Source organism: Phyllostomus hastatus, unplaced genomic scaffold (assembly GCF_019186645.2).
Source record: "Phyllostomus hastatus isolate PE091 unplaced genomic scaffold, TTU_PhHast_1.1 phas_contig_118, whole genome shotgun sequence".
Taxonomy (NCBI): Eukaryota; Metazoa; Chordata; class Mammalia; order Chiroptera; family Phyllostomidae; genus Phyllostomus; species Phyllostomus hastatus.
The window spans coordinates 1,129,753-1,151,631 of NW_025333543.1; the positions used below are offsets into that span (position 1 = coordinate 1,129,753).

The 21,879-nt window shown below is 38.2% G+C and overlaps 1 protein-coding gene across 18 annotated transcripts in view; it reads left to right on the forward strand.

The window, feature by feature from the left end:
- Positions 1-21,879, forward strand: part of CADPS2 (calcium dependent secretion activator 2) — a 586,770-nt gene that overhangs the window by 199,774 nt on the left and 365,117 nt on the right. For all 18 annotated transcript variants that reach the window (XM_045846981.1, XM_045847023.1, XM_045846989.1 and 15 more), the window contains exon 3: positions 16,718-17,050. In XM_045846981.1, coding sequence (XP_045702937.1) covers positions 16,718-17,050 — 333 coding nt within the window. The remainder of the gene's footprint in view (positions 1-16,717; positions 17,051-21,879) is intronic.

Genomic DNA, 21,879 nt, shown 5'->3' on the forward strand with positions numbered 1-21,879 from the left:
CTAAACCAAAAGAACATTTTTGGGAGAGGAAGAGGGTCATGTACTCCACACATGCCTCCCTTTTTCACAGCTACACTGTTACACAGTTTGTAACACCCACCTCCCTGATTGTGCTGTCATCTGTGTCAGACCTCCCAGATACTGTGTTCTTTTATGATTTCAGCCTCTGACATGAATTTCACTCCTCACTGTGGATGACCAAAGTAACCCAGATTTTAAAACTTGTCTGTACCTGTGACATTCATCTCTGACCAGCAACACACCATTGTTGTCACATATCGGGTTTTGTCATTTTTGAAAACTTCCCAGCTTACAGCATCTTTTTCGGAATTGCTTTTCTGAATGTACTTCCATTTCCACCACTTGCTCTTTGTCCTCTTTCCAAGCAGTTTCCTTTAAGCATCCTTTCCCAGCCCATCTCATTTTGTTAAACTTCAGCTTAGAGTTAGATTGTGAGCCATTGTAACCCTTACTGTACCAAGCACCACTGAATTCTTCACCTCCTAGGCTTTTTCTACATTAATATCTGCCTACTCTGAGTGATGTCTACTGACTTTTACCAGGTCTTCTGTCAATCTCTTAACCCATTTTTTGTTCCTCATAGAGCAGTACTTTTCATCTTAGGTTGCAAATCAGAGTCACCTGGGGAGTTTTTAAAAAGGTTCAATGCCCAGGCTACACTGAAGATCTTTGGGCTGGGACCTAGGCACTTGCACTTTTAGTTACCCGGGGGATTCTAGTTTGCAGACCAAATTGAGGACCGCTGCTGCAGGGCTGTTCCAGAGAGCCTTTACACTAATCAGTTTCCCAATTGCACCCATGCTTCCGTCAGATCGATGTGTTATCACTTTACTAAAAACATTTAGGTGGAAATAGAAATACCAGGTTATAAAGGTTTACATTTAATAATGAGAAATTGATAAAGGCTTCTTTCAGTATGAAGGAGTGGGGAAGCAAGAACACATAAAGACAAAAATAACATTTGAAATGGAACTCTGTTGGGTTGGGAAGAAGACCATTCTAGTGGAGGGAACAGTATACACACGGTGTTTTATAAAGAAGTTTTGAGTGTCATGTGGAATTTGGGTTAAGGAAAGTAATGATGAAGACTGGGCATTCCAGAAGCTGTTGCAGCGACCCAGGAGTGATGATTAGAAAATACGAACACAAGCAATAGTTGGTGAATGGGGTGAGGGGAGTATAAGGTGGGTCACCTTCAAGATGTGTTCTCTGGTGACTTTATTTTCCAATATGAATCTTCTTCATTTTTTAATAATCACTGAACAGTGATTGCCTGTACCCATAGCCTTCATCTTCAGTTCTTCTCCAGTTTAGCAAATGAAATGGGTACAGAAGAGTGAGGAGACAAGGAAGACTCCTTGACATCTGGCCCGAGTCAGTAGGTGATAATGATGCCATGCAATGAGGTAGATAACATAGTCAAGTGAAGCAAGTTTAGCCTAGAAGAGGAGCTCAAAGTTTGAGTATGCTGAATTTCAGGAATCCAAAGAACTTGTAGGTGATGTTTACTACACAGATGAAAGTACAGGTCTGTACTAATTAAATTGGGTAAATGTAACAATATACCAAATGGTATGATACATTGTAAGTACTCAATTTTGGTGATTTACTAACAAAACAACCCACTGTTTACTTTTATATTAGTGGTGATCTACGATTATGTAAAATTTAATATTGCTACTGTGGGCCTCCTGATTTTGTATTATCCTCATATACAATGCTGTATTACTTTTCCTCATAAATGCTTAGCAGCCTGAGTGAAGCTGGTAATTGTGACGGGGATAATGATGGAGTCAGTGATTATAATAGCTACACTATACCAGGGTGCTGTTATGTGCACTTAACAGGTAGAATCTCATTTAAACCTAACAATAGCCCAGAGAGACTAAGTAACTTGCCCAAAATTAAACAGCCAGTATTTGAACTTGGTTCAGTTCCATAGTTCCTGGTCTTAACCACTGCATGTCAATTAGATTGAAAAACTAGTTTTCAAGTAAAGGAGAACATACTAAAATGAGTCCAGTTTTGAGTACTTAAAGCAGGGGTGTCAAACTCATTTTCACCAGGGACCACATCAGCTTCAGTTACCTTCAAAGGGCTTAATGTAATTTCAACTAAACAGTTAAGGAGTAGTGACATTTATACAGGCCTAAAATTACATTTGGCCCGTTGAAGGCAACCACCAGCTGATGTAGCCCCCAGAGAAAATGAGTTTGACACCCCTGACTTAAAGGGTTGGGCCTTGAAAGAAAAATTACACTAGAAGCAGGGGGTTGGTTGAAATGATAACTCATGAGATCTCAACATAATTATGGAAGATAAAGGAGCATGGATCAGTGATAGTGTGAGCAAGGTGTATCTGAACAAAAAATTGGAAATGTGAGTTCTAGGAAATGGATACTTCCATTTAGGAAGAACTGATTCTGGAATTGGTAGTTCTTTTACTAAAAAAATTGATTATTTACTCTGAGGGGTAATACTAAGCCTTCCTTTCCTCTAAGCTTGAAAGGGGTAAAAAATGATTTTTATAATTCCCCTAGTAGTTGACTTCAGTCCATTTTAAAAGTTCAGTTGCCTACCAAAGAGAACACCATGCTTTTATGTCACATGACCTGCATTCTTAGCCTTTCCCTGTCTGAAGGCAGAACATCTCAGACCAACAGCATCAGCATCACTTGGACTTGTTGGAAATGTAGATTGTTAAGCCCTACTGCAGACCATAGAGTCAGAAACAGTGTGGGGCCAGCAATCTTTTTTAACAAGTCCTTCAGCTGACTCAGGTGCACATTCAACTTTAAGAACCTCTACTCTCTCAGAGGATCAGTTCATTTTCAGAAAAGGATGCATCTCGCATCACACAGTTGTAATTAGAAATAGTATAAATGAAGATAATTGTGAATCTTAAAGTATTGCACAAATAACAGTTGCTGTTATTACACTAAGTTGTTAACAGACACATTGAGTCCTATTTCACTTGCCCAGCTGCTCTCCAGTTTATGCATGGCTTGTGCATGTGCATGCTACTCCTTTCCTCTCCCAGTTCTGTTTTCTCTGCCACCACAATCACACTGCTAAGGGAGCTGTGAGAAAAATGAACAGGTTTTAAACAATGTATGGCTTCCAAGGTAGAAGGATAGAAAAAACCTGAAACATGAAAACAGCTCAGGGGGGTGTCTACAACTGGAGTAGGTGGTCCATACTGGAAAAGGGTAGTTGTTCTGATGAAATGTCTAAAAACATGCTAAAATAGTGGGCCATAGATGAAATTCAGAAGGAAGTCATGTTAATTCCTAGGTTCGGGTTCATAAAACCAGCTTCACACATACTGCAGGGAGACTCAGCATCCATAAAAGTGTAGCTGAAAACAAGTGTGAAATGAGCCATTGGGCACCTAAGGAGGCTGTCTTAAGGAAAGGGTGGGGCATCTCCTGCATGCATGACTGCATTGCGCTGTAACTGGACCTAATCACTGTCCTTTTCTTTATGTTGATGGTGAGGTCTTACTCATGTCAAATTCACTGATTAATCATTTTATTTATTCATTCATTCAACAATTATTCATTGCCCTGGAAATAGAGGGGTAAGTCATATAAACTCATTGTCCTCCTAGAGCTTACTTTCTAGTAAGAAGAAATTATAAAGTAAATATATAATATGCTAAATAGTTATAAGTGCTATGGAGAAACAGAATGGCAATTTTCGGAGGCTTCACCAAAAAAATAAACAATTGAATGAAGACCAGAAAGGAGTGAAGGGCCTACATCAGAACACACAGAGGAAGAGCCACAAGGTTAGTATCTGAGGGATGTTTAACCTGGATGAATGAAGACAGTGTTAACAGCCATTAAAACACTTGAAGAATGACCTTGAGAAGAATTTAAATTTCTTTTGCTGTAGGTGAGAGAATGACAGCCATAGGGAACATTGCCACCTGAAAACAAAGAACTTTCCAGTAGATGGTCTTGCTCATGGGGAGGTTATTGCCTCAGGGAGCCAAGACTCTCTCTTCCCTAAAGGAGTCTGATGTTTGGATGTCCTTTCAGTGGTGAGGGAATAGAACTCTGGAAGGGTAACTGGCTTAATACCTTTGAAGTCCCTCACAATCCTGAAAAATCACATCCTGGAATTTAAAAACATTATTATTCCACACATAGTTGCCATCTGGTGGAAGAATAAACTACAAAGTAGAAACTACAAAATTCAACAAATATTTACTGAGAGCCACCATATAGCTGGGAAATATAGTCACATTTTGGGCTCTTTTTTTTTTTTACTTAATAGAATGCCTTTTTTCCCTTCTCATTTGGAATTTTGTTTCTCTGCTATAAAGGCTCTTGGCTTATCAAGAGTAAAAAACTTGCTACCCTCCGAATTCATGTTTTATAAACCTAAAATTTGAAAAGGTTAGTAGCTCATTCTCTGGTATGTGGTGTATTATTGTGGAAAATAAAGTGGCCTAATTTTTAGAAATATCTTTTCTCCCAAAATAAATATTTTTGCTCTGTCAACATTAATACATTACCTGTCTTCTCAAGGAAAAGTTCCTTGACATATTGGTCCAGCAAAGGACCAGTGTTGACAGTTTTCCAATTCATTGTGAATCATTTTGTAAGTACAAAATCATGTTTTTCACTTATTATGACATGCATAACAAAAATAATTTGGATTAATAGAGGAATAGACAGATATGTGAAAGAAAAATGAGACTAAAACGTTATTTGCAGAATCTAGGTAGGAGGTACATGTCAATAAAATATTGTTCGGTATCAGTTTTAAGTTCTGGTTTCTCCAAATCTGGTAAGTAAAGGAATGGGAATTGTTAAATCAGTGATTTCCAACCCACTATAAACTTTTGTCAGTTTTTCTGTATATTTGGACATTTTCATAACAAAATGTTTTTATAAAATTATGTTTTGGGATGTCATGGCAGTCTCACAACACTTTAAGTGAAGAAACGGTTCTCAGCTCATGTTATACCTTTGAATACTCAGATCTGATTCCCCTCTGATTTGTGTTCCACCATTTTCTGGCTGATGAGAGAAGAGTGGCAGAGAAGTGAAGGTTAAGTGAACAAAATTACACTATTAAAGTTAGAATATTGTGCCCTGGCTGGTATGGCTCAGTGGATTGAGTGCCAGCCTGTGAACAGAAGGGTCACTGGTTCAATTCCCACTCAGAGTACATGCCTAAATGGATCCCTGGTTGGGGGCATGCAAGAGGCAACCAATCATGTTTCCCTTTCTTTATCCCTCTCTTCCTCTCTCTAAAAATAAATGAATAAAAAATCTTTTTAAAAAGTTGGAATATTGTAAAGCTGTAAGACAGTTGGAGCATAGTTTGTTCCATATAATAAAGGGATAAATCATTTTTAGAATTCATTGACATTAGATATTATGGGACTCCAAATGTAAAACACTAAGTTTTAAAATTTTATTTTCTATATCATTACAATGATGGGGGGAAAATAAACTTTCCTTCACAGACTAGGCAGAACAAGGTAGCCTAACCCAGGAACTTTCAGATTTTTTTTTTAATCATATCTTGAAACATTGATGAAACAGTGGAAGGGTGAGGTAATGGATTGGAAGAATGGTTATTCTTTTAAATTTCATATGCATATAGATATTTGCTTTAGAAATTCACATTTACCATGCCATGGCTCCCTTTTCCACTGTGAACATGACCTTCCTTTCCCTTTAGGATCTCAGCCTCAGTGTCATACAGACTGTAAGACCAGCTTGGACCCAGTAATCTTGTTTCTCTGTTTATTATTTTATATTTAATTTTTTAATTTATTGATTTTAGAAAAAGAGAGAAATAGGAGAGAGAGAGATTGAGAGGGAGAGAGAGACATTGATTTGTTGTTCTATTCATTCATTCATTCATTCATTGGTTGGTTTTTGCATGTGCCCTGACCAGGGGTCGAAACCACAACCTTGGTGTATCTGGATGATGCTCTAACCAACTGAGATTCCCAACCAGGGCTTTGTTTCTCTGTTTAAATTTATGCTTGGATGAGTAGATTGACAAATTCTGTAGTTATAGGGTTAAGGAGAATTTGGCCATCAGATTTAAGTTAATCAGTGAATTGGAAAATACCTATAAAAAAGACAGGATGTGTTATTAGCTGATGTTATAAAATAAAAGTTTAATAAAAAGTTTGTAATTTTGGTAAGGTGATGGGAATAGCATGCACATATTTTTTCTAAAAATATGGTTTTATACTTGTGATATCACATTTATGTTCATTTGGATATTAAAAACTCATCTCAATTTGTACTACAGAAGCCATGAGAAAACTTTGATAGTGCTGAGGATTAATTATAAGGAGAGGTCCTTGGAGAACACCTGTTTCATAGTGTATAGATAAAGGTCTAGGGATGTATCACTCACCTAAATTTATTTTTTTAATTAGATTTTTTGCTATCAGTTTTAAGTCATGGTTGTATCAGATTTAAGAAATAAGGTAAGAGGGTTGGTTAAATTAGTGGTTTATAAACCTCTGGACTTTGTTGACCAATAAAAAACAGAGTGTATAATAAATATATATATTTTATATAATATAAGTATAGCCCTTTTATTTATTTGTTTATTTTTTAAAATATTTATTTTATTTTTAGACAGAGGGTAGGAAGGGAGAAAGAGATAGAGAGGAACATGAATGTGTGGTTGCCTCTCATCCACCCCCTACTGGGGACCTGGCTTGCAACCCAGGCCCATGTCCTGAATGGGAATTGAACCAGCAACCCTGTGATTTGCAGGCAGGTGCTCAATCCACTGAACCACAACAGCCAGGGCAAAAGTATAGCCCTTTTAAAGTTATTTGTCAAGAAAGATCAACCACTAAAACCAAAAAATTAACCACAATTTACTTTTAGTAGTAATGTATTACAAAGAAGAGACTTGTTGGATTTATTATCATTTCTACTATTAAAATATTGAATAAGTTTAGCTTTATTAAAATTACCCTGTAACTTGATGTTCCTTTCTTTACATTGATTCAGTGAAAACTTCTTCCCACACTGGTCAAAACACCATCCTGTGGATTTAGTAAGTTTCTAAAATTCATTAATATTATAAGGACCTGGTGTTTTCCTTTAAAATTTGTGTATCTAATGATACCAGATCCTGCAGAAGCTTTAAAGGTGCAGCACTAGTGAAATTCATAGTCTTAGCAGGGAAGAGATAATAGTGATGCTATACAGAAGCTGCTACAAGATGAGGACAGGTGTGTTTAATACCTGCGGAGAGGCTGAGGATGTGCTAAGAAGGCTCAGAAATGGCATCAAGCTGTGGGAAGCTTCACAAAGGAGGTAAAGAATAACAGTATTTTCCACCTCCTGATTCTTTTAAGCCCATCCACTCCTTGCCCTCTCTAGCTCAGTTTATTGAGCTGTAAATTGATAAATCAACAAATTTGATTGCATGGTGATGAAGAGGGGAGTTCTGGATCCAGCAAGACTCATAGTTTGCTATGGGACCTCAAGTTATTTGTCTTCACCTCAACTTGCTTTTGTTTTTTACCTTTAAAATAAGTACTAGCATCTAGTTTATGTGACATAGGGTTAATGTATGTGAAGTCTCTGGAATAAAGAGCAGATGTCTTCCCAGGGTTTAACAAAAGCCTGTTCCTTCTTTCCATCCCCCTCTCATGCCACTGTATTCTCGGTCCCTTCACTGCAGCCCAAGGAACTTTTTTCAAACCCATGTTGACCAGCTTTGTTCCCCCACTCCTTTGGTCTCCCCCCTTTCCATACTAATTCTTCTTGGTCTTCAGATCTCCACTTACCTCCTTAAGGAAGCCTTTTATAACCTCTTCAGCTCGTTTCAAAACCTTGTTACAAATTTTCATGGCTCCAGAAATTCTTGGTAGTATTAATCAAACCGTAGTCATTTTCATATGTGTCATTCTTTCCTCTACTCTATGCTCTGTGATGGCAGCATGTCACTTTCGTCACTAGTAAATTCACAGCACTGAGCATGGTGCCCAACGCATAGTATGTTTTGATAAATATTTATGGATGATAAAAACAAATGGTTGCAGTATAAGGGAGGAAACTTGTGAAGAGTGTTGAGGGCTAAACAAGTGTTCCCCTTTATTGGATCAGAAAATATGTTTTCAGAAGCAAAGGAAGAGGAAGGCTGGATAGGTAGGTTGAGGGGGACTTGGGCAGATGAAGAGACTGGCACAATACACTGCCAGCAGGGACTCTATTGACTGGCTTTGGCCGTGCAAACTGATCTGATAAGAAACATTGGAAAACTAGAAATTATTTGATATTTAGTGAGATTAAAATCATCACTATTTGAAACCTTCATGAATTAATAACACCTGAAAAACAGTTTATAAATCTGTTATTGATTCTCCATAGACAACATAGGTTATGGGAATTATTACGATGTCTTATTTGACATTATTCAAGAGAAAAAGGCATCTCTTTAGTGGGGCTCTTGTACTTTCTCAACATCTTCCTGGCCGCGCACATGCTGGCAGCCTTCCCAGGAACCAGCTCATAGATAGCCACAATGATTTGGCAAGCAGGTAGTGTTCTGTCATTATGCAATCCTTTTGGATCAAAGAAGCAATGCATAATTCAGATCAAAAGCAATGCGTGAACAATAGGTGCTTCTGTGGATAAGTATATTTGAAGCCTTATTTGGACTGCTGAGCAGAATTATCCTTTACATATGTAGTTTCATGTTATAGTCATCACATTTCAGTATTGTCATTAGTTTACCACAGTTTTAAGATATTTAGTGATTTCTTTGGAGTATGAGCTGAGCAGATGAATGGAAGGGGTGACAGTTGACAGTGTTCAGATTGAGGACCCATGTGGAAGTTAAAACTCACTGAAATGTTATAGTTATGAGAACTATAACATAGTATGTTATAGTTTTGTGATGTTGTGTTCCTAACCCCCACTCTGAATTGGTTGTGATTTCGGTGGCAGTTTCACAAGAACATCATTGATTGGTAATTCCACAGGTGTTGGCCCTTACCCAGCAGAACTTAGGGCTGCCAGGGGTGAACCCAGATAGGAGTAGGGTATGGGGGCATGGGGGAGTGGGAGAAAAGAATAAGTACAGGAATGTTGTTTTTGGTTTCTAAAGACAAGGATTCCTCTTTATTCTTCCAATAGCTTTATGATCTTGGGCCAGTCATTTAATTTCTCAGCCTAAACCGTTTAATCTGTAAAAGAGAATGAAAATGGAGAAGGCATGGGATAATTGTCAAAAGGAGGACAAGAGGAGGTGATGTGTGAAGAGCTCTAGAAAGACAGGCTATCTGCTCATCGGTGGGTTTGTTAAGATCCTGAGTTCCTGTGGCAATTTATGGGTATTCCTCTTTGTTCCTTTCCCATAGGCATCCCTCTCTTAGGAAACCTATGAGCTAGATGCCAATCTAATCCTCATCTTAAATCTTAGAGAATCCAGGGTCTGTAGATAGTCATTACTTTTTACAAGAAATTTTTTTTGGTATGGGCCTCTTACTGTGTATGGGCCAGGGTCTGTATTTGGCACTGGATTCACTAGCAAACCAAATGAAGACTCTGCTGTGCTACCCTCTACTTACTATTTTGGGGAGACAGACAATAAATAAGGTCTGGTAGAGTAAGGTAAGAGGGATGGATGATGAAATGGAGAGGGGGCAGGTCTTTCTTTGAGGAAGTGATGGTACTAACGAAGTATGGACCCAAACGAAGTACGAGAGTAAGCCATGTGGATTTCTGAATGTATCTACCAATTTATGTATAACAACTTATCCCAACATTCGCAGCATAAAACAAATGTATGGTATCTTACAGTTTCTCAGGATTAGGAATCTGAGTGTGGTTTAGCTGGATGTTTCTGTTTAGGGTTTCTCATCAAGGGGTTGTAATCAAGCTGTCATGTGAGCTGGCATTGCAGTCTTCTCATGCATCATTTGGGACTGAAGAATTTGCTTTCTAGCCCACTCATTGTTCTTGGCAGACCTCAGTTCACTGAGGGCTGTTAGACTGAGGCCCTAGGTTATTTGCCTCATGGAAGCTTGCTTTCCCCAGGGCAAGTTGACAGGAGAGAAAACGCACCACAGACTTTAAGGAACTAATCTCAGACATGACTTACCATCATTATTTTCTGTCATCTATACCGTAAACTGCCTCTTTTTACTTCCCTATTGCCTACGTGTAATTTTCTAGTCCAGGTTTTGCCTCTCTCACTTAATTTTTTCATTCAAGCTTTTTAAAAATTATGTCTTATTGTTTATGCTATTAACAGTTGTCCCAATTTTTCCTCTTTTGTTCTCCTCCACCCAGCATCCCTCAATCCCTCAGGCAGTGCCCACATTGTTGTCCATGTATGTGTCATGCATACATGGTCTTTGGCTCTTCTGTTCCCTATATTGTACTTTACATTCCCATTACTATTCTCTAAATACTGGTTTGTACTTCTTAATCCCTTCACCTTTTTCATCCACCTCTCTAAACCCCTCCCTGCCCCCCACCTAGCAACCATCAGAATGTTCTCTGTATCTATTCTGATTCTGTTTCTGTTCTGCTTGGTTTTTTTTTTTTAGATTTAATTGTTGATAGATATGTATTTATTGCCATTTTATTGTTCATATTTTTTATCTCCCTTTAACATTTCATATAATACTTGTGATGATGGTGATGATGAACTCCTTTAGCTTTTTCTTATCTGAAAAGCTCTTTATCTGCCCTTCCACTCTAAATGACAGCTTTGCTGGGTAATCTTGGTTATAGATCCTTCCTTTTCATCACTTTGAATATTTCTTGCCAATCCCTGGTAGCCTGCAAAGCTTTTTTGAGAAATCAGCTGACAGGCTTGTGGGAACTCCCTTGTAGATAATGAATTGCTTTTCTCTTGCTGCTTTTATGATTCTCTCTTTGTATTTAACCTCTGGCAATTGAATTATGATGTGTCTTAGTGGGCTTCTTTGGGTGGGCATCTTATTTTGGACTCTCTGCATTTCCTGGACCTCTATGTCTATTTTCTTCACTAAGTTAGTGAAGTTCTCTGTCATTATTTTCAAATGGCTTCCAATTTCTTGCTCTCTCTCCTCCTTCTGGCACCCCCATGATGCAAATGTTGGTATGCTTGAGTTGTCCCAGAGGCTTCCACTACCTCATTTTTTAAATTTTTTTCCTTGCTGTTCTGATTGGTTGTTTTTTTTTGCTTCCTTATTTTCCATATCACTGATTTGATTCTTGACTTCATCCACTTGCTGTTGATTCCCTGTAAATTGTTCTTTATTTCAGTTAGTGAGTCCTTCATTTCTGACTGGACCTTTTTTATGTTATTGAAATCCTCATTAAGTTCCTTTAGCATCCTTATAACCAGCATTTTGAATTCTGCATCTGGTAGATTGCTTGTCTCCATTTTGTTTAGTTCTTTTTCTGGAGATTTGTTCTGTTCTCTCATTTGGGCCATGCTTCATTGTCTCCTCTTTTTGGCAGCCTCCCTGTGTTAGCCTCTGTGTAGTAGGTAGAGCTGCTATGTCTCCAGGCATGGTAAGTGGCCTAATATAGTAGGTGTTCTCTAGGATCCAGTGGCACAACCTCCTCGATTACCCAAGCTGGGTACTCAAGGCGCACCCAGTGTGTGGGCTGTGTATACCCTCCTGTTGTAGTTGATCCTTGATTGCTGCTGGCACGTCCAAGATCAGCCACTTCCTGTTTCCAGGGTCACACAGCCTAAGCTACAAAGTGGTCTGCAGATGGCTGCTTCTTGTGCTGGGCTTAGATGTACCCAGAAGAGGCCAAGCTGTGAACCAAGGCCAGCTGCTGCTAATGTTAGGGCTGAGAAACTTAGTGAGAGGTATGGGACTCACTGAAGCTAGATACTGCTTGTTTTAGAGAATTTAGGAAAACCTTAAGCATGGGCCAAGACTAGCCATTCCCCATTGGAAACAGCTTGGGTGTGCAGGGCCTCGGGGAATCACTAGGGTGTAGCAAGCAGTGTGATCAGGTTGACAGGGTCTCAGATATGGTGCTTGCCTGCTGGCTCTGTTGGGAAAAGGCTCAGAAAAGGAACAATAGCCCCTGCTAGCACTTCTGTCTGGGAGAAAGCTGTCCTCCATCTCTTGTTCTGATACCAGACAATTCATTTCTTCCCTGTATGTCTCTGATGCCTTTCAGTCTGCTGCCCCTGTGCTGGAACTCAGAGGGAGTGAGTCTGAGTAAGTCTCTCCAAGGGCCCTTTAAGAGGAACTGCCCAGGACTCCAGAATTTCTGTCTTCCCACAAACTAAATTCATGCTGGTTTTTACAGGCAGAAGTTATGGAGATTTATCTTCCTGGCACTGCAACCCTCAGCTGGAAGGCCTGGTGTGGGACTTGGACCCATCGCTCCTGAGATATCTGTCCAGATTTTTATCTGTCACATGTGGGTGTGGGAACAGCTCATTCTGCATCTCCACTCCTCCTACCAGTCTCCATGTGGTTTCTTCTTTAATTCCATAGTTGTAGGACTTCCATTCAGCTCAGTTACTTATAGTTCTGAACAATGGTTTTTCTGTAGTTCAGTTGTTATTTTGATGTGGTTGTGCAAGGAGTTCAGCCGTGTTTACCTAGGCCACCTTGACTGGAAGTCTTACCTCATTCAAGCTTTTTAAAAGAACATTTTATATTTGCTGTCTTAAATTTATTGCCACTTGTCCTTTTCTTTCTCCTGCCAATTGGCTCTCATTATTCACCACTCCATTAAATCTTCTCTGCCAAAGGTAACCTAGTTGTGACAAAGACCAATAACTTCTATTGTTACTTCAGCTGATTTCTGTTGTAGTACCTGGTATTCATTCTCTCTCTTTCTCTCTCTCTCTCTCCAACTAATTGCTAATATGTCATATTTTCCTTCTGGTATTCTGACACCATTGGCCTTCCCTGGATCCAGTTCCTCTGTCAACCATTTAAATGGAGGTCTGTCATAGTTTTATTCATGACTCTTATTATTTATACTGTATTTTGTCTTCACAGCTGACATCTACCAAAACTGAGTTATCCATGACTAACCACCATATACAAACATCAAACACACACACAAATATGCTGTCCTTTCTTTATTATTTAGTTCTGTATCTTCAGTTAGGTACAGTCCAGGTACCCCGGTACAACAACTGTGAATTACAATATTTTTTCCTGCCTTACTTAATCACATTCTGTAAAACACGACAGTCTGTTAAATCTATGTCTCAGCTGTCTCTCTTCTACCTCTCTCTCTAACCAATGACCTTTGCCCTAGATTAGGCCCTTATTTCTCACCTGGCCTGCTATATTCCTCTGATAACTGATATCCCAGTCTCTGCTCTGGTCATTTGTCCTCTACCTTTGATGCTACCATCAGCTGTTTGTCTAAATCTTGGGTTTCAACATTTCAGTACCTGGTCACCCATATCACTGACTCCCAGTCACCAGAGCGAGCTCCGCTTCCTTGCATAGCACACACTGCATTTTGAAGTCTAGTCTGTTTTGGTCTGCTTGGCCCAACTTTTGCTGTTCTCACCTTTATATTTAGGGCTCCTGCAATATAAATTTTTTTATTTTCCTTAAAAGGTCATGCTGTGGAATCCCTCTATGCTTTTCTACTCCTGTTCTTTTATCTTCCTGAAATTTATTCTCCCTTTTTCCCTCACTCAACCCATAGGTCCAATCAATTTTGTGTCTACCCTGTGCTCCCACTGATCTTCCTCAACAGAGTTAACTTTTTCCTTAGCTTTTCCTCCCTTTGCATAGGTTTTTATTATTGGTCTTACCAGATTGTGTTTTTATTATTTATTTTGTCTCTCTTAGGAAGCATGAGCTATTTGAGAGCAGACTTAGGTTCATTTATCTTTGTGTCCCCAACACTTAACAAAACGCTTGACACATTGTTAATACCTTGTAAATATCAATTAAATAACAAGTAATCAGACTAAGTTAGTATGGTTTTGACAGGGGAAGTTAAGAATCCAAATACTTAAGTTCATTAGTGTCCTTGCTTCAAAAATGAGGTTTGATTACTTGGTGAAATTTATTACTGACCATGTTAGGCAGAAGAAGTTGGAAAAAATGAAATGCCTGCCAAATTAGAGTATTAAACATCAAGTAATTAGAAGTTTTTCTGAAGCCAGTCTTAAGGTATTTGTATTGCACTTTCAAACTCTCTTGCCATTCCAGTTTTATACACAATTACGCACTTTCAAATGTTTTCCTTAAAACTTCAAATATTTTCCCATAGAGATAGTATTACATATTGTGTTTCAGTATTTCTGTATCATGGTGTGATCTGGAACCAGAAGCCACATAGTAATTGAACGAGGAAAGTTTAATATAAACAATGAGGGATGGACTACAAATGGGTACAGAAAACTAAAGGATACAGGAGTAGCAGATTTAGGGAGCACAGCATCCAAGAAAGGAACAAATCTGGAAGAGGGTCCACTTCCAACATCTTCAAGGCTGGAATCCAGACCTCATTGGAGAAGATGTGGTTGTGTCCAGCTGGATGGCAGAGAAGTTGATGGAAGTGAACTTTCATGGAAATCTGTTCTGGGGAGCGGGAGGGGCACCTTCCACAGGGAGGCACTGCCTGAAGAACTCACTGGGAATCTGCCAGATCTGTCAGTGGGGGTGGTGCAGTATGAAGCAACCGTCAGTGGTCTCTAGAGAAGCTGCCCACGGTTTGGTGCCATGAGCCTTCAGGTAAGAGAGAACCATATGGAAGAATCCTTCTTTCTCCAAGTGTTCCTCCAACACCCTATAAAATTGTCCTAACTAGCATAAGCAGGACAATGGGAAGGTAATGCTGAAAGGCAGTAGATTGACAACTGGCACTTTTCACCCTTGTTGATTGTGTGAGCTTTCATTTCTTTTTTTTTAATTTATTTTATTTTAACTTTTTTTAATTTTTAATTTTAATTTTTTAAAAGATTTTATTTATTTATTTTTAGAGAGGGAAGGGAGGGAGAAAGAGAGAGAGACAGAGAAACATCAATGTGCGGTTGCTGGGGGCTGTGGCCTGCAACCCAGGCATTGTGCCTTGACTGGGAATCAAACCTGTGATGCTTTGGTTTGCAGCCCATGCTCAGTCCACTGAGGTATGCCAGCCAGGCATGTGAGCTTTCTTATGTTCATAATTCAGATACAGCTATCTCAGAAATGAGGAAAAGTATATATTAATTTGAATTCTGATGCCCAGTGTGAATAGTGCAATTAGATGAAGATGAGAAAGAAGATGGATACCCTGTGTGTTCTGAAGTAGTTAATGGCATTCTTGGACAAAATATATTGTTAAAAATCTTAATTTCGTGTGCCTTCATCTAGCTATATTAAAAGTTCTATTCTTATATCTGTCGCTTAAGAATTAATTAGTTTTGGCTCAGAAAATTAGAAAATAGGACAGTCTTTCCTATAGTAAGTAACTGAGCTACAGCTGCTCAAAAGACAGAGGAAGCATTGCATGTATATGTTGTACATGATTCCCTGGTTTGGCATATTTGTCGGTCAGCCAGAATTTTTTAGAATCAGGGCTCTTTGTCTGTTGGGCAAAGGCAGGAAACAAGAACGATTTATGTGAAAGGGGAGATGTAAAGTACTGCAGAAAAGGCTTGGGGTAAGGCACTGAGCATGCTGGTCAGTGGGATGAGGCAGGCCACTTTGTATGGGACTTGCATGCTGCCTGCCCACAGGCAGACAAACAGACATGCTGGTAGCATGACCCAAGTAGTAGGGTCATAACCTGGGAGTACCTAAAAGTTAATAACAGATATAACTTAAGGAGGTTACATTAAGTATACATAGTCCTGTGGACTCTTCTAAAAGAATTTTTTGTTGTTGTAGGAAAATGAAAAGCAGGAATAAAAGCATTTTCATACCTTTTGTAGAGAATACTTAGGAATATTGATGACAGAACAGATGTTTAATGAATCATGATCAATAGTTGTTTATATTTGGGTCTATAACTTAAGAAGAAAGGAAAAGTTTAAGGCTGTCTGATGTTTCTTATATAATATGACCTCATTACTTATTACCCATCTCTTCGTACCCATTCCATGAGCATCTCTCTTTGTGCTTATCGTTGTTTGTATTTTATATTCTACCTGGTATTAGTGGACACCTAGAAGTTCCTTAGAGATTTTACTTTTTTATCATCCATTCTTCCTATCTATGAGAAGTGTGGGAGAAGTAGGAGGACTGGTAAAATCAAGGATGGAGGCAGGGGTACCCTAACCTCCCAGGTGTGAAGCAGTTGTGAGTGACAGTTATACATATTAGGTACTGACTTAGATACTGAGCTTAACCACACCATTGATTGGCCTTTAGATCCTCCCTCAAACAATAGAGGACCTTATCCCTGCTGAAGAACTGGTCAGAACTCCCAAGTACAATAAGGGATTTGGGTTCATATTTCCAATTACTTTCTAATGAACTCAAAGGATTCAGCTGTCAGAGATGCGTCATCTTCATGTGGGCGTGTGTGTGTGGGGGTCAAGTTGGATCATCACAGGTCCTCGGCACTCAATACTGTCTCGTCTAAATATTTCAACATTTGAGAGATACGATTTGGGGCTCCCGTTAGGTCATTAGTTACCATGTATTTTAAAATATTTAAATCACTGTAGAATGTTTGGTGTTGTAACTCCGGCTAGATTGCTAAAAGCAAGTGGTGTTAGTGTCCCTGCTTAGTTACAAATGGGTTTTTGTTCTTTTTTCTTCCAGGTTTTTTTGAAGAGTGATCGAGTGGCCAGAATGGTTCAAAGTGGAGGATGTTCTGCTAATGACTTCAGAGAGGTGTTTAAGAAGAACATAGAAAAACGTGTGCGAAGCCTGCCAGAAATTGACGGTTTAAGCAAAGAGACAGTGCTGAGCTCATGGATAGCCAAATATGATGCCATTTACAGGGGTGAAGAGGACTTGTGCAAACAGCCAAATAGAATGACCTTAAGTGCAGTGTCTGAACTTATTCTGAGCAAGGAACAGCTCTATGAAATGTTTCAGCAGATTCTGGGTATTAAAAAACTAGAACACCAACTCCTTTATAATGCATGTCAGGTAAGTGGTCCGTGGTATTTCCCATTCCCCTGCCTGACTCAGAGTGAACATCACGTTTGGATAAGCCTGTGGAAATGTACTTTACTTTTCATAATCACTTTGGTTGAAAAGTTGAGTGAAATTGAATTTAAATAAATCAAATAGTGATATTTTAAAGAAGCTTTGAAAGAATTCTTTGAAAGAGGGGAAGAATATCAGTACATTTTATCCAGTAAATAATTGTTCTCATGCACCCTATTTTAGAACATCAGATTTGTGCCTGTTGGGTATATATGGGGCATGTCCAAATAGTAAAATGGAAATCGTCTGTTATCTGAAGAAGCTTGGAAATTTATAATAAACAGTATTCTTCAGTGCAAAATAATTTTACCTAAAGATATGATGCTGGTCTTCTGAATTTTATGCAAGTGACTGAAATTTCAGATTTTTAAAATTTAACCTAGCCAGATAGAAATGTATTGAAGATGAATGCTAAACTACATAATTTAAAGACATGACATTGAATAATAATATATTTTCTTTTCTGTTCTTATTCAAATCATACATATGAAAAAGCTGAATAAAATAATCATGTTTATTCCACATCTTTCATCTTTGGACTCTATGATTTATCTAATAATGTATTCCTTCCATATTTGCATTTTGTGTGTGTGTTTTAGAGGTATAAATTATTTAACTATGCCCTGATATACAATTTAAATTCATAAAATTATGCTATTTAAAAGTTCATCAGTTCATTAAGAGTTATACTTCTATACTGTACATACATTTACATTTATTTTTAATCTTTTTACAAATCTAATTCTCTTAATTTTTGTATTCTATCCATATCATTTACTTTGAATTACTAATTTGTGGATCATGTAAGATGAATAAATTAACAAAGTTAATTAATAACAATGTGACACCTTAACCCTGTGAACAATTTGTGTATTCATGATAATTGTTTTTAACTGTTATTATATCCATTGGTGGTTTGAAAACAGTGGGGGATGGCTATAAAACCAGAATCCCCTATTTTAAAAGATATATTCAACTGAGACTTTTTATTTTTAATAAAATAGTAGCGTACTTGTTCAGTTAAATAATGGTGAACATAATTTAATAGTAAAATTCAGGAGATATTTATTTGGTATTTATTCAAGTCAAAAACCTTGCAAGTGTTGAGGAAATCAAAGCTGAGCAAAATGAAATATTTGTTCTCCGTGTGCCAAAGTCTAGCAGAGCAGATAGTGTAATAGAGCTGATAGAACGCGGGTCTATGCATGACATTTCACACTTTCACACTGGATGTTACTGGGTCATAAATATAATATCTGTGGACCTATAGTTTGTTTATTAACTCAAAATGTCTTCAAATTAATTTTTGCTTGCTTTTTGAGATCACTTCTAAAACAAGGGTGTGGATTCCCTGATTTATGTCCTCTGTGACTTGGAACATACTTCTAATTCACATCTTTTTTTAGTAACAGATTTGTTTATTATTATTTTTTAGTTCTCCCAGTATTTGCTTTATATATTTTTGATGCTCTGTTAGGTTTGTATACATTTAGAATATGTCATTTTGAAGAATTAATTTCTTTATCATTATGTAAAATCCCTCATTTTTTTCCTGAACTCTATCTTAAACCGAGATAGCCACTCCAGCTTTCTTCCAATGAGGATTAACATGGGGTGTCTTTCTCCATCTGTTCACTTTTTAGCCTATGTGATTCCCTGTGTTTAAAGTGAGTTTCTTGTAGAACACGTAACTGCATCTTTTTTTTTTAATCCAACCTGACAATCTCTGCCTTTCAATAGCTGTGTTTCAACTGTTCAGGTTTGAAGTGACTCACCTGGACTAAGTTGCACAGTCTGCATTGTCACTTCCCTGCATTTGCCCTTCGTCGCCCCTCCCCCTTCTTCTGCCTTCTCTAATTTTAGTAATTGAACATTTTATGATTCCATTTTATATCCTCTTTTGATGTACTGCTTATACTTGATTTTTTTAAAAACTCATTTAGTGGTTGCTAATATATACATTTTTAAAATGTACAATATTCATTTTTAAATAATCTAAGTCTACCTTCAAATAACATGATGAGGCTTTAAGTATAATAATGCAGCTGTCCCATAATAGAGAATACCTAATTCCTCCCTCCCACCTCTCACATTTCTGTCACTAATTTCATTGATTATATGCTCTGAAATTTTAGATCAATTAAGAAAAATAAAACATTAGATTTTACCTTAATTTATTTCTTCTCTGATACTCCATTTTTCTTTATGTAGATTAAGTTTCTGACTTATATAATTTTCCCTTTTTTTCTTTTCTATTCAATTTATTGGGGTGACATTTGGTGATAGGATCATGTAGGTGTCAAACGTACACTTCTGTGATACTAGATCTGTATGTTGCACTGTGTGCCCACCACCTAAAGTCAAACCATCTTCTATTACCATATGTCAGGCCCCCTCCATATTTAATTTTTCTTTATTTCTGAAAGACTTCATTTAACATTTGCATGGCAGGACTACTGCTGGTGAATTCCTTCCATTTTTGTTTGAGAAAGTCTTTGTTTCTCCTTCATGTTTAGAGCATAATTTCATTGAATATAGAATTATCAGTTAGCTCTTTTTTCTTGTTCAACACTCGGAAGATTTCACTCCACTCTCATCTCGCCTGCATGGTTTCTGAGGAGAAGTCTGATACAGCTCTTCTTGTTTCTTCACAGGTAAGGCGTTTTTGTCCTCTGGCTTCCTTCAGTATTTTCACTTGCTTGGTGTCTTCTGAGCTTTGTGAATTTGTGGGTTGGTGTCCGTCATTAATTTTAGAAGGTTTTCAGACATTACTAGATCAAATATTCTTTCTGCCTATTCTCTCTTTCTTCTTTTAGTATTACAGTTTGGATGCTGTCCTATTATTCTGAGATGTTCCATTTTGTTTGTCTTGGAGTTTTTTTATCTTTGCATTTCAGAATATTTTAAACTTTTCACACCAGAGCCTGGAACATATTAATAATAGTTATTTAAATTCCTTGTTTGATAACTACAACATCTCTGTCCTATCTAAATCTGGTTACAATGCTTGTTTTTTATCTCTAGATTGTTTCTTTTTTCCTTTTGGCATGCTTTGTAGTTTTTTATTGAATCCAGGCATGTTGTATCAGGTAACAAGAACTGAAGTATATTTGCCTTTAGTGTGAGGATTTTTGTTAATCCAACTGGGAGTTGGGCTGTGTTTAATGTTAGTATCTTTGTCATTGTCTTTTCTCTTGAATTTGGGTTTCCTAAGTATTCCTCCGCAGAGAGGGTCTGTGTCTTGCATCTCTTTTAGCCGTAATTCAGTGTTATTGTATAGAGCTGTGCAGGTGTTGTGGTAAGGTGTTCGGAAATAGCGCGTGTTCTAGTATCTTGACTAAGCCTCACTCTTTCAGCGGGCCTGCATCTTTGGATTGTCACCTTTACAAGTGTTTCCGTTCCTTGTCTAAGAGGATCGCTTCCTTCCCCACCCATGTGCCTGGTTAAAGAATCCCTAGTCTTATTTTCTTGACGTCTTTCCCCTTGTTCACTGAGGGGGGTTTTGTTTTGTTTGTTTTCCAAGGAATCATAGGAAGGCTGCAAGGGCTGCAGAGGGCAGCCTTCTCTTCCTGGCTGGAATAAGCTTTCAGTGCTCCTTCTGGCAAAGTCTGTCACCCTTGTTAGGGAAGAGAGTTTAGGAAGATTAACAATGGCTTTTCCTCTCTTCTTCTTGCCAGATCCACATGGGGAGTTTTTTTTTGATCCTTACCATGAGAACATTTTGGGCATAGTTACTGGGAGAAAAGCCCACCAAAGTGTGGGAGTCTCCTTATGATTACAGCCCCAGGATATTCTCACCCTGCCCTCAGCTTCTAGTAATTAGTCCAGGCTACTAGTCAAGTAAGTGGCCCTATTCTCCATGGCCTCCACTGACGTCGGCTAAAAAGTGACGCACCTCTCTGGCTTTGCGTGTTTCTCCACATTTGGGGGTTAGTGGTTTGCCTTGCAACCTCAGTTCTCTGACATATCAAAGAAAAGTCACTGATTTTCAGTTTGTCCAGCTTTTTATTTTCAGGATAGAAGTGACAATTACCAAGCTCTTTACATGTCTGAGCTGAAATGGCAATTTCTTTGGTTTTGAGATTTGAGGAAAAAAGCTTAAGGATTATTTTTTGATTGACTTAAAAACAAAAGAAATTATAAAAAATACTTCTCTTAATAAAGTACTTCGGAATAACAATCATTTGTAGAAAAATGAATGAAATTATGAAAATGGATCTTTAGGAAAACAGCTAAGATTTTGTTTTTCCCTTAACAGAGGTCAAAAAAAAAAGTTGATAAAAATCCCAGAAAACAGCCTGTCCTTCATAGGAAAGGAATAATCTGAGAAGAAGGGATAGCAGAGCAGAACTTGGGGGAGCAGAGAGGGTCTAAAGCAAACTGAGCTGCTGCTGGCACTTGGCTTCAGGTGTTCATCTGTAAAATGTCCTCCACTTTTCCTGCATCTCAGGAAAGGCTTTGAGACTCTTGCTAACTGTAACATTCATCTGTGTTTGTTTACCCTTATCTGGTCTCATGTTTTTGCCCAGATTGATCCCCTAGGAAATCTCAAACTTATGTTGTTTGTTTTATGGCAACGTAACTTCAGTTCAGTATACAGAGCTATTTCGCTAAGATGTGCAGCACGGCTCTGGCCAGCCAGTTGGGGGCTGTATGGGGACTTGAGAAGGAAGAGACCTAAGTGAGAGGAGCAGTGTCAGGGCTTCCACCTAATGCTGACAGGAGCTTCTTGTGATTGTATCTGTTGCCCCAGAGCTGTAGGATTAGCA